The sequence below is a fragment of the Pithys albifrons genome, chromosome 18 (assembly GCF_047495875.1).
Source record: "Pithys albifrons albifrons isolate INPA30051 chromosome 18, PitAlb_v1, whole genome shotgun sequence".
NCBI lineage: Eukaryota > Metazoa > Chordata > Aves > Passeriformes > Thamnophilidae > Pithys > Pithys albifrons.
In genome coordinates this window covers 2,974,564-2,987,603 of record NC_092475.1, presented here as the reverse complement: position 1 = coordinate 2,987,603, position 13,040 = coordinate 2,974,564, and the positions used below count along the sequence as shown (strand labels likewise).

The window sequence follows — 13,040 nt, the reverse complement described above, 5'->3', positions numbered from 1 at the left end:
CACAGAATCCTCTTCACATGACGGGGGAATGTGCCTCAGGAAAATGAGAATTTTCCTGCTTATCTCACTGGTGTGAAACATAATGAGATAAAATCCAGTGATGTTATTTAAGCACACTCAATGTGCTGTATCCACTGGGAAATGCTCACACCTGGCCTTCTAATAGCTCTGGGGAGGATGGAGCTGTTGAAGGCTTCGAGCCAAGTCCCCTGGCACAAGCAGGGGCTGCTGTGCCTGAGCAAAGCATTCATTCTGCCAACCCTCTTTCACTGCCTTGCCCAAATGACTGCCAGGCTTTTAAAACCTGGTTCATTAGGTTCTCATACTTCCTCTTTCTGCAAAAAATATCAGTATGGAGGAAGGGATTTTACTTTTTCTTTTTCTCTTGTAACATGGAACTGCTGTTTCATCAGCCAGACTCGCTGTGGGAAATACTGTCAGTCAACCCACTTCACCCCTAGACAGTGCTCCAGACCCCAAATTTAGGACTGATGCCTGGTAAGCAAGACAGAACTCACAGAACAGATAAAAATCCCTTCCCAGTGCCATATCTTGGCTCTGAGCCCACCTCAGTGACAGCAGCCTCCATTTTTAGCAGGGTGATGAGGAGCTGGTATGGGTGGCAAAGAGTTCCAGTAACCATCCTTTATCTGCCTTGATGTGGCTGATGTTGAACCTTAAAAAAAGTCAGTTATTGTTAAGGGACTCTGAAGGCACAATGTCCTTGTAACTATGGGCACTTGAGATTTCTGAGCTTCACTTTATAAATCAGAAAGAAAAATATTGTCTAACATTAGATATAAGAAATGGAGGAGTGAAGGTTTTATGTCAGGAAGGGTCAGGCCCTCAGTCACCATCTCACTCTTCTTCCTTAGATATTAAATATGTCCCCAAAACACCAAGAAAACCCCAGAAATAAAGAAACAAAGAGAACAGAAGAAGTGCAAAGAAAAATAAATGTGTATTTCATCTCATGAAGGTTAAATCTCTGGTATTTTTACTGAATGCAAATTTTCCATTCTGATGCTTTGAGGCTTTAATTAATGACTGTGATTATTTGATTTTCCTCCATTTCCCTTCCGATTGCAACCATCACTGTTGTTTTTCACAGCTTTTTGCAGCTGCCACAGTCATTCCTGTGAAGGTACACCCTGAATCACACTCAGTGCTTCAGTGTCAAAGTCTGGGCTACGTCGCTCCTCTGCGGTGCTTATGTAAAACCACACGTGACTTTGTCAAGTCAGCTTCTAGCTAGTCCCTTAGGAGACTGCAGGTCATTCCCTTGGCACCTGTCCCTATAAAATGTACATTGCACAAAGTCATGATTGAAATGTACAGAGGAAATTACACATTCACAAAAAAAAAAAAGGAAAAAAAAAAAGAACAAAAAGCCCGATTGCTATTTTACAAGAGAAAGTGTGTACCATTCCATACATACAAAATGTTTTAAAATTGTACTTAAGTACCAAAGGCATTATGAGAGATTCTTTGGAGATGAAACGAAAGTGCAAGAAAGCCAAGGCAACAGAGCAAATGAAAGGAAGCAAAGCAGCAGCTGTCTTTGCTTTCGAAAGGACAACCAAACTTCCATGCTCAGCCAAGCCCCAGAGTTTCAGGAGTGGGAGGCGAAGGCAAGTGGGACCCACGCTCATCCCACTGTGAGATTCACCTCTCAGCTCTCACTGTCAGGACAAATGCAGCAACCATTGTGAGCCCAGTTAAGGCCAAATGAGCCAGATGCTTTTATAAACCATGATAACGTCAAGGTATCTCAGGCTAATGGCAACACACTCCAGCAATGGATGCATCCTTTGCTTAGTAACCTATTTAGGACTGAATCAGCTCTTTAAGCTGAGAACTTTGGACCTAGAGATGAATTTCAGGCCAATGCAAAAATTTGATTGCTATTTTTTCAATGGCATCCAGCAGTATTTAACTGGAAAATTTCTCCCTTCATGCCTTTGTGTATTTAGATTAAACACTGAAGGGTAAGTTTGACCCAATATAAAGGTTATATCTGTGAAAATATGGGAAAAATTAAATCCTAGAAAATGATTCATTTGGATGAGGCTGGTGAAATCTCTGAATAGGGGCAGTCAGAGTCTGAAGGCTGACCTGCTAGGAGAATCAGATTTTATGGTTATAACATAGTCATTTCTTACATAACTCTAAGATCAAAGATGGGCTTTTGATGTCTCTTTTTTTAAACATCTCTTAACTAGGGGCTTTTTTAAATGTGTAGACAAAGGTAGGACCCAGGAGGCAGATGGATGCTCTGCCTGGGCAGCAGACAGGTTTGTGGGAGACCATGGCACTGCCATCAGCCAGCACTGCTGCTGTGGGACACCCTGGCACAGCATGTAAAGCCTTTGCCCTTGGCTCTCTGATGGCTTGGGACAACTGGCCACATATCCTAGGAATGGGCTTTTTGGACTTGAAGTTGGCACTGGCCACTCTATTATATTTGTTTATTTGAAAGGAAGCCAAAGAAATTATCATTCAAAGACCTGCATTGCTCTGCTGCACGGCCTGTGCTGCCTTCAGAAGATTTCTCCTTGGGATGGGAGTCACACATCAATTCCTATTGAAAATCTTCCTTTTTGACTGAAAAAAACATTATTAAAAGAGTCTTTTGGTTTGGTTTTATCCACTCCCTCACCTCCAAAGTTGAACTCTTTTCTCCCCTTGTGCATCTCAGATGCAGCTTTATCTGTTTTGAAGCGTGTGTGTAGGTGTTGGTACCCACATGCCCACACAGCAACACGGAGGTGCACGTGCACAATCCACATGCACACGTTTTGGCAGCCAAAGTTGTGTTGTCCTTTAACCTTGCAGGTTATGACAAAGATAAACTGTGAATTTCATTCAATCTGTACAGAATTTACAGTTCAGATGTACAGCAGTGAAGAATATATAGAAATGCAGTAGCTGTTAATATTTATGGGCTGTGTGTGTTTTGTTCAGGTGTTTTTTAAATTAACATTACAGAGGCAATCTCTTTTTTCAGCTTCCTGATAAAATCTGTCTAAAGAAGCATTCAAATGCAGTAAATTTTTGAACAGGATGTTCATTTTCCTCTTTCTCCAGTTATGCTGAGTCACATCACAAACCAGGCAGGTGAAACTTTGGTGTCTGTTCAATGCTCATACACTGATGACATGCAGAGATACCTCCCAGCATATGGCACGTAAGGTGCAATCTCTGTGCACCACACGTGGATAATGTGCCAAAGTGACACTAAGCAAGATAAATTTCATAGATACAATGTCTATACTGGAGAAACAGGAGTACAGTTTTAGTGTGTGGAGTGTTGCTCCATAAGAACAGTGGCACCCACCTACATGAATTCATGATAAAAGAATCAAACATTTATAAGAATAATTTATTGAATCTCCTAAAGCATTTGATATACCACGCAGCAACTGCAACTATGTTTAACATCTGCTCTTCATTTAAAATAACAAAATCTCTGTCATTTATCAGCTATATCTGGTTTTGCCTTGGTGTCCCTGAAAGTCTCAGGTACTCTACACTGTGCGTGAATTTTTTGAGAAAAAGTGAAAAAACTTCAAATTTTAGGATTTGTTGGGGAGAGAAAAGTAACCAACACAGAAAGGTCTCCATCCTGACTGGTGACAGAAGCATGGGATAACTTCAGCTCCAGGGAAGATGCTGGACCAGTGTGAATAACCAGGCAGGACAGAAAGGACCTGTCACCTGTCACTGATGACTTGTCCTCAGAAAGGTTGATTTTGGTGTCTACAGAGATGCTAAAGGACTGAGACCTCCATAGCCACATCTGTGATGAACCCTTTTCATGGGCATCACTGCACATGGAAAACACTGGGTCATGGCCACTGTGTTGGTCAAGTTTAAGGGATTACTGTGAAATGCTGCTTCTGCTTCAATGGGAGGTGCCCATGGCATGCTAAAATAAGCAGCATTTTCCCATTGTGGCCTGCAAGTCTTGTGCTAACCTTTTCTTGTGTGGAGAGGGAAGGAGAGAGCACCTCCCCAGATCCACAGTCATCAGTGTCAAATGGAAATGAAATTCCAGGCAGGCTTCACTGGCAGCAAGACATTCAGTGTTGTTTTGGGGTCAGAGCCACCCAAACTGGAGATTCTGGCATGGCTTCTACCTGAAATCATTAGCCCTGCCCTAAAATCATAGGTGGAGCTGCAGGTGAAATCTAGCCTGAGCTTGGCACTGAGTTTTGGAAAACTGTAGTGAGCTCAAGCTCCTCAGAACTAGGCAAACAGATGCTGCTTGGGCAATTCCTCTGCAGCTGTATTTACAGGAATTAGGAGAGGGCAAGATGCTTTCAGGTTCACTGGCAGCTTTGGAAATAGCACAACTTGGACCAGCTGCTTTCCAGTTCTCCCCATTATCAAACCTGCCATGCACAGCCACATGTGTGAGCTGCTAGAGGGGACTTGGGGGTCTTAAAACCAGCTCTTGCTTCAGGAAGCAAAACCATCTACACTGGTAGAGCCTGTGAGCTCCTCTCTGAGATGTTCAGCTGGACAAGAAAACCTGAACTGAATCCCCATCCCTGTTTCGCTGCAATCAGCAAAAGCCATGGGGACAAACCCTCACAGGGTGCTGCACAGAGGGACAAGACAGACTCCATCCCTGTGTGGAAAGGCTCCAGGAGAACAATCCAGGGATGTGTTGAGGCCATGGTGGCTCAATGAGGAAGCAAATAAATTGCCAATAAAAAGCAAAACTGCCATGCTAACAAAACATGAAGGCTCTCTGGTGCATCTAGTGATGCCAGGCCAACAGCAAATTCCAGTGCAGAGTTCTGGCTTTACAGCTTCATGGGTAAATAGCATGGATAAGGAAGGTGAGGATGGGGGACCAGGATTAAACTAGATCATGGCAGCAGTGCCAAGAGGTACAAGAGACTGCAAACACCAGCAAGATGGGCAAATCCTGAAGGAGTCATGACAATCTGGTATTACAGTAGGGAGATCAGTGGCAAAACATTATGGAGATAAAAAGGTAGCTAAATGCCACTCCATGAAGAGAGTAAGAGATGCTTCCACAAGGAATGGCTATGGCACAGCTGCAGGGTCCCCAATACCACCAAGGGCTGTAGACAAGGGTGGATGAAATTTCCAAAGCAGGATTTCCAAAGTTCTGGAATCACATTCCCCCTCTGCCCCTTGGGCTGTGCTGCAGGCACAAATGGACATGCACCCCAAAGCTGGATGCAGGTGAGAGAATCCTATGGAAACTAAAACAGACATATGGCAAGTCCCACACATGTGGGTTCAAATGGCATCTCCAAAATGAAGACCAGTCCTCCATCCTTGGCACTGCCTGCTCCTCCAAACCCTCAGAAAGGGGTATCTGGGGTGCTCTTTTTCAGAGGCATCCTGATGGAAAGGAGGTTGTTACACACAGCCAACACAATTCATCTTTTTTCCTCCCCATGTGCATGTTTGAAGGAACCACAGGTACAAACATGGGTTTTTACCCCATAGTTACAAGCAGTAGAAGTGGAGTCTGTGCATGCTGTATCAGAGGGGTGGGGTGATGACCAGTCACAGCATGAAAAACACTTGGTGATACTATCAGTGTTACCTACAGAAGCACCGCAGCACCCTACGGGATGGGGCACTGGGAGGGCAGCCTCTCCCCAAAATGATGCTTTTGGCAACATTACCTTGTCAGGTACTACAGCAATCTGGGAGTGCAGATACAGCTGGAGCATATTGCTGTCTACTCATCTCAGGCTGCATGCAGTAGCAGGCAAAATTGAGAATACAGTCAGTGAGATAGTCCAGAAAGCACATTCATAGGTTAAAAAGGATCCCGCTGCTACCTAAATTAGAAGCGTGATTAATAGTGTATCAAAAGGTGTGTGATCCCTCTCCCTCTAGACACTAATATAAGGCAAGCAGTATTGTGTCACTGGGGCATCAAACACTACCATATACTAAAGAAGATTCCTATGCAGTATTATTATCCTTATTATTAAAAAAACACCCTATTGTTATTGTTAAAAAAACCAATGAACCCACACCCCTACTCTAAGCAGATTTTGCTCTGTGAGGCAGAAGAGTCAGGGTGTTTGTGTGCTAAAAGCAAGAGTTTGCTTTTACACAGCAGAGCAGCAGTGACCCCGCGGGGCTCGGAGGGGCTGCTGCCCTCAGCCCTCCACCACAGCCCTCTGCAGCCTCAATGTCACCTGCAGGTGAAGGAACTTTTGTATCTGATTTCCTTGTTTCTGGTTCAGGAAAAGGAAGCTGATGAAAACAGAAGATGCTGACCTGTGATGGAGAGAGGATGGGAGATGATGCAGGAGTGCAGCTGTGGTCACAGGACTGTGCTGGGAAGAAAAGGTTGGAGGCTCAGGGCTCGCTCAGCTTGGGAGTTCACATGACAGAGAAACAGAAATTCTTGTCCTGCTTGCCAGGCTTTTTAACATTCCCAATTAAATACTCACTGCTAAGGGTCTTCATATGGGACAACTTTGGGGTAAATTCCTTAGGAATTCCAGTTTCTCTTTTAGTTTCTCATTTTAGTTTTAGCATTAATGTTGCTGTGACCAAAGTAGTCTGAGGATATCAGGGAAATGAAGTTTCCAGTAACTCCCTCTCAGGAAAAATATGAGTGAAGGTGTTTTCCTTTTTTCTTTGTAACTGTCTGGAAGGGGAGCATTTGTACCTGAAGTGATGCTCTGGCTTCTCAGGTAGATCATATAAACTTGTTCTAAAAATTCACATAATTTAAAATTTTGAAAATCGATTAAAAATGTAAAAATATACCTATTTATCTGTAAATAGCAATGACCCTGCAGAATTTATTTGGATCTACTATGCAGCATTTGAAACAAAACACGTTTTTAGAAAATCTGATCTATCACATAGTCTGCCTAAAGAAATATAATGGCTTTCTGAGCTGGACAAGAGGTTTGTTTTTTGTGAGCTCCTTGACATTTTTAGCTTTAAAAAGTACTATTTAGAAAATGAGTCAACAAGGAAATTCACATACAAAATCTTCACTTGAGCAACATTAAAGTCCCTTCCCAAATATTGGGAAATTTGACTTATGGCTAGTGCTCTGTTCCTATGTTTGGGGTCACATTATGAAAGGCCACCTCGCAACATCTCCAGCCACATCTGTTTAGAGACATGAACTCCTCAGACCACCTGAACTCACATTTGGACCTGAAGCACCCAAAAACTGACTGTGGCTTCAGGTCCCAGTCCCAGGCATTGCTCCATCCCATGGGTGGGGCCAGCTGCAGTATTTCCTTCCAGACCTAGACCCAGATTCTGAAAAAAGAATGCCCCAAAGCCTCTTGGAGACCAGACCTCAGGCTCAGGTCTCAGCTTATGGCTTCACATTCAGCACAGAGATCTCTTGAAACCAGGCTTTGGGCACATGGGCACGGGCATCCCCAGACTAGTTCAAGATGGCCTGCTGGAAATTTGGCTTTCATTTCTTCTTTAGCTCTCTTTGGACTCCTCTGTACACCCTTGGCATTGACTAAAACTTGTTTCTGTCCTCCAAAAATTATGCAACAAGACTTAGGAGGGAGAAGAGAGCAAAGACCAGCTCAAGAGAGGATCAGCAGAGGGACAAAGTTTCCTGCCCATCCTTTTAATGGTCTTTGTCATTGAAACTGCCTTATTATCAAATCTGATTTAGTTTCTTTTAATCCAGTGGTTAAGACTTCTTGTGGGAGATAACCACCAGGAGTGTGTGATACAGGCATGGGGGAGCTGAGCAGTTGAAAGTGAAGACTTTGCAGGGGGTTCTGGACTACGATTTAGGGCAGGAATGAAATTTTTTATGGCCATAAGCAACAAGCAGGCTATGTCATTGTTTATGCAGGCTTAGATCATTTCATGGGAATAAGGAGCATTATTTGTAACTAATTCTGGTGTCAGTTAACCCCAAAATCCAGGTCTTTCTGACAGGATGAATGAGAAGTGATTATTTATGGCATGGTTGTGGAAGGAGGTGTGTGTCAGAATGTCACTGGCAAGAAGCCACAGGAGAAAGTGGAATAAATCCTATACCTTCCAAAACAATTCTATGTGAACTATGTAGCAGCCAGACACAATCTGTGCTGCATGTATATAAAGCCAGTTTTCTGCAATTAATCATTAAAGGACAAGTCCAACGACTTTTAAAGATACAAGTCAAAAGATCTTTATGGACTCCAGTGTAGTAAGAGGTTAAACTCAATTCTTTCTGTGCAGTCCCTGAAGATGAGCTTTAAAGTCCCTTCCAACCCAAACCATTCTATGGTTCTATGAATCTATGATTCTGTGATTCTGTGACTAAAGACCAGTCCTGTACCTGCACTGCAGGAGGATTGCATGACATCATCCTCATCCTCATCCTCATCTGGCATTCCTGCCTTTATATCATGCTCTTCTGAGCCAAATTTCCAGCAGGCCTTAAAAAGTAATTGCAAACAAATAAGACAATAAATCTTTGTTATCTCTGACTCGCACAAAATTTGCAGTGAGCAGCTGGCTGAAGCAATGCTGATTTTTGCCTCACCTAATTCAATTTCTATTCTTGTGGGCAGTAGAAAACACAGGCCACCAAGTCTGATTTAGGACCTGCTGACACTACTTGCTCTACCAGAAGGCATCTCATTTTGGAAAATGTCGGAGGCAAATCTGCACAATTTACAGCCATTTGGCATTTAAAGTTGTCTCTGTGTGGAAGTCAAGGGCATTGCAGGGTTCACTCTGCACAGAGAAATCTGGAGCCAAAAGGAACACAAACAGAGAGGGAAATATGCAGACATTAACAAAAATACAGCTCAAATGGGGAAAAAAAGGAACCAGCATGGCTGAAAGACCAGGGTCCCTCTAAGAAAAATATTTCCCTCTCCTGAATGGTGAAAAAATGGCAGGAAAATTTGTGCAGAGCTTTTATGCCACTCCCTCAATACATATGAAGACCTGCATGTTGGTCCTGGGCACTAGCAAAAGAATGGTTTTATTTCCTGGCTGCAACCTGTCAAACTGCACCCACATCTTCCCTAAGGCCAAAATCTTCCTCAGTCTCTCCTGGCTGCTGTGCCTTGTCAAGCAAACAGGTGGAGAGAAACAGGCTGTGAGTTTCCCTTCAGCCCAAGCAAGTTAATGTTCAACCTCTCAAAGGCCACAGAGAAATGAAGTTGTCACCTAAATATCCTTAATAGGCTCTTGATATGACTCAGGGAAAATGTGAAAAGACAGGGTTTGAAACAACTGACACAGCCCCAGCAGAAAACACGTGTGGGAGTTGGGCTGTGAAAGCATGGGGGGATTCAGAGGCACAGTGCCTGCTGTGGTGTCCAAGCCCTGGAGATGGATCCCAAACACAACTTCTCCTGATGAGCCCCCTTCCAAAAAAACCCCACCAATCTATCCATGTAAAGGATCACTTTGTGACTTTGTTTTGGTCCCAAAAGAGCATCTCTTTTCCCTTTGCCTTCCCCCAGCTGAATGCACTGCTGAGGTGCCTGGAAATGACAAAATGATCTTTCCAAAGGAAGTACTTGAACAACAATGAAACGAGGCAGACTTGGATTGGCACAACTTGCAGGCAAGCATGGGTAAGAGGCTTCTGAAAGACCATGGAGAAACAAAGAAGCACCTCTTAACTCAGCTTGAGGGATCCAAACAAACCAAAGGATGTCCCAAGAACATGGGTGTGAGTTTCTTGGCAGGGCAGAAGATGAAAGGGAACACATAGCGTGTGCAAAAGTGTTCAGGCACGATGCAAACTGTAAGAAAAGTGCCCACTCTGACCAACAGGGCTTCCAAAGGATGAAACTCAGCAGCTTGCAGCAACACGGGGACCACAGAACCCTCTATATCCACCCTCCTGCTGTGGCCTGGTGGCTGTGCCTCCACAATGACACTGTTGGCCATGAGAATGGCTTCACACCATGGCAGCCCTCCAGAGGGGTTGCCTTTGGTTGCTCTTAAAGCAACCCCACATCCCTTGTCAGCAGGAGGAGAGATAATTAAATATAATACGTGGTTTAAAATAGAAAATTCCAGCCCCATAGTCTCTGGTCCTCATTCTGTCTCTTCTCTGCCCTCTGGGTTGTCCCTCTTCTTGCACTCAAATTCATATTTCCGAGTCTTTCAGTTTCCTAAGATGGGATAGTTTCCAAACTGTTCTGATTCAGAGCAGTATCCTAACCTGTCCCACTTTGAGGCCATGTCTTCTGTTCATGCAAATATCCCAGCCACCGTCCCGCACTTCCAGGGGCTCTATGCAACATTTCCATGTATTATATTGGAATTATGCCACCTTTCTGACAGCTCATGAGAAACCACAGAGAAACAACCCCCTGTAACTACACATGACCCAAAATGTAGGCCAGAAACAGATGTGTTGATTCCAAACACCAAAACATCTGAAGGTGCAATCACTGGTGCCATGAAGTAGTGATGCCCACCTAACACTTGATATGCACCAGTTACTGTGATCCACAAAAGCCCTGGCTGGGTGATTTATTCCTGCCCTGCGCTTCTGAAGATTCCCAAGAAATGCAAATTGCCTACCCTGCGCCCTGAAATAATTTCACCTAATGATCTTAGAAAGAGAGTATGAAAGAAATCTGGATTTCACGGCTCCAGTTCGCTCACCACCGTGACCTCTTCCACAAACGCAGGGTCAGACCTGCTTGTTTCCCCCCCCAGAGTAAGCTGCAAGAAAGTATGGGCCAGCTAAGGATGTCCTAGAAGGAGGAAAACCTTAGCTGTCAATCTCCTTGAGAAGTTCAACATGTGGAGAGCTGGAGTGGGCAGCTGCCAGCGCTTGAGTGTGGCTCGGCGGCTGCAGGAAGGCTTCACTGCCGGGGCGCTGACCAGCCCATGTCACTGAAGGGTCCCTCGCCCGTGGCCGACCTGGGAGGAGGACCACAGGGTGTGCAAAGGTCAGAATCGGTGTCTGACTCCCCTTCTGCAATGTAGGGTCTGATTTTGGCCACGGCTGCATAGCAACCGTTGTTAAGGATGTCCAAATTCTCTTTGGACTGGGAGATGCTAAAGCCGCTGAAAGAGCGCTCCAGTTCCTCGTGGTCTACCGAGGGGATGGAGATGGACGTGTCGCTGTCTCTCATGGCACTCTCATGGTGTTTGGTTGTAATGTCTTCATTCCTCAGGTACTCTGCGCTCGCCCTGTGCCCACCACTGTACAAGGAGCGCTCGTGGGAGGGCGGAGGTGGGATTCGGACCAGTGAGCTGGGGTCTCCTACAGGAGAGGAGCCATGGCTTTGCCGCTGGCATGACGTGGAGGGTGGGCATGCATTGGTAGGGGCTGGTGGGGCAGAGAAGTTCTTCTGACCCATGGAGCTGGTGGACCTGATGATCTTGATGATGCAGCCATTCTTGTCAATGTGCTCTCTGCTGTCTTCAGGGCTGTGGTAGGGAGGTGCTGGGTCTGGTTCTTTGGACCCAAAATAAGCCTCTGTCTCTGTTGGTGGGATGCCCATGCGCTGCATGTAAATGTTCACCAGAAAGTCCAGCTTCTTCTCCATTGACTGAACCTGCAAAACAGCACAGTTCCAGTGCAGGCTGAGCACATTAACATTCTGAGTACTAACAATTTCCTTCAGGACGTAAGTGTGGGGCTGAGCACAGATGACAACTGTCTACACTGACCCACACCGTCTCAAACTTAATGGTCTTGTTCTAAAGCATTTAATTCTCCACTTTGTTACAGGATTTCCCTTTTTACAAGGTTTTTCTTATACTCCTATAATCTTTTTGACAGGCACCAAGTTCCAGAAAAGCTGGAGTACACTTGCATTCTTCCAGCAACTTCCTGCACTTGGCACTTGTCTGGGCTCAGATGGCCATGGGCATTTCTGAGCCTTATCCTCTAGGAAGATTTTAAAACTTCAGCAAGGCCAGAGCTACAGCAGCCAGGCTCAGAGACTTAATTGAAATGTGTCTAATGTGGTGGCAAAGAAACCAATGTGCTGTTTACAGATATAATGTAGACCTGACAAACTCACTAAACAAGAAAGGCTGTATGTTACAGACTGCAAAGCACTTGCTTTGAAAGTGGCATTTAGGCTTCTAAGACATTTAGTGACCTTTCATAACATCCACTTTCTTTCTATTTTCAAAATATTCTTGGCTCTTACTTTTTTTTACTAAATGGTAATATCCCACTCAGAGAAAAAAAGGCAAGAAAATACCAACACAATGCATGCAACACCCTGTTACAGGAAGCCCCTTCTGACCCAATATACCTGTTTTTCAACTTTTCCAAGCCTGCCCATCATGCTGGGGTCTTCAGGCAGCTCCCCCTCCGCTGGCCCTTTGGTCCGATCCTTGTCAGTCATAGAGGATCCTCTCCCAACGATCTGGTCAACTCTACCAGGATCAGAAAATCCCCCCACCCCCGGAAAAGGACCTGGAGTCAGTTGGAGGCAGCAGCTGAGGAGGGCTCCGCTTGTCGCGCCTCCGTGGGACAAAGCAACAGCCTCTCTCCCAACTAACACTCCAAATTACTCACAGACACGCAGTGCCACTGAAGTGTTAATTCAGATGCAAAATTCAGAGCAGTATTAGCAGAGTTTGAAATTATCCATTTCTGTTTATACAGATAAAACCTGGTGCATTATGCACAGTAGATTTACCCACTGCAAAAAATTTCTTTAACTGGCTTTCTTCCAAATCAATTACTTCTTATTTGTGCTGAGAAATTATTATTTGGGGGGAAGATCATAGATCAGTGGGGGCTTTTTCAGTCTTTGAGGCAGTTTCCTCTCCTCAATGCAAATGCATGTGTGTAATTCTCATGTCCATGAAAATGAGCCGCTTGTCCTAAGAGCCAGACAAACACATACAGTGCTGTTTTAGTGGAATTACATCAAGGCCATAACTCACCAAACATTACCAAATTGTTTTCATCTCAATAATACTGTACTTCACACATGTATCAGATGTTTTCTACTAGCAGAGCTCCAAGCTGGGAACAGCAGAGGATACTCCTGCCAAATCAGTAGCTAAAGCTACAGGTACTTCTTTACACATGATACATTTGCATGTCCTCA

General features: G+C 44.6%; 1 protein-coding gene across 11 annotated transcripts in view; it reads right to left on the bottom strand.

Annotated features, from left to right (window-relative positions):
* Positions 1 to 942: 942 nt before the first annotated feature.
* The window catches only part of KCNQ2 (potassium voltage-gated channel subfamily Q member 2), a 75,907-nt gene continuing 63,809 nt past the window's right edge, over positions 943 to 13,040 (bottom strand). For all 11 annotated transcript variants that reach the window (XM_071573241.1, XM_071573243.1, XM_071573242.1 and 8 more), the window contains 2 exons: positions 12,234 to 12,357; positions 943 to 11,522 (listed from right to left, as the gene is read on the bottom strand). In XM_071573241.1, coding sequence (XP_071429342.1) covers positions 10,824 to 11,522; positions 12,234 to 12,357 — 823 coding nt within the window. In that variant the 3' untranslated portion in view covers positions 943 to 10,823. The remainder of the gene's footprint in view (positions 11,523 to 12,233; positions 12,358 to 13,040) is intronic.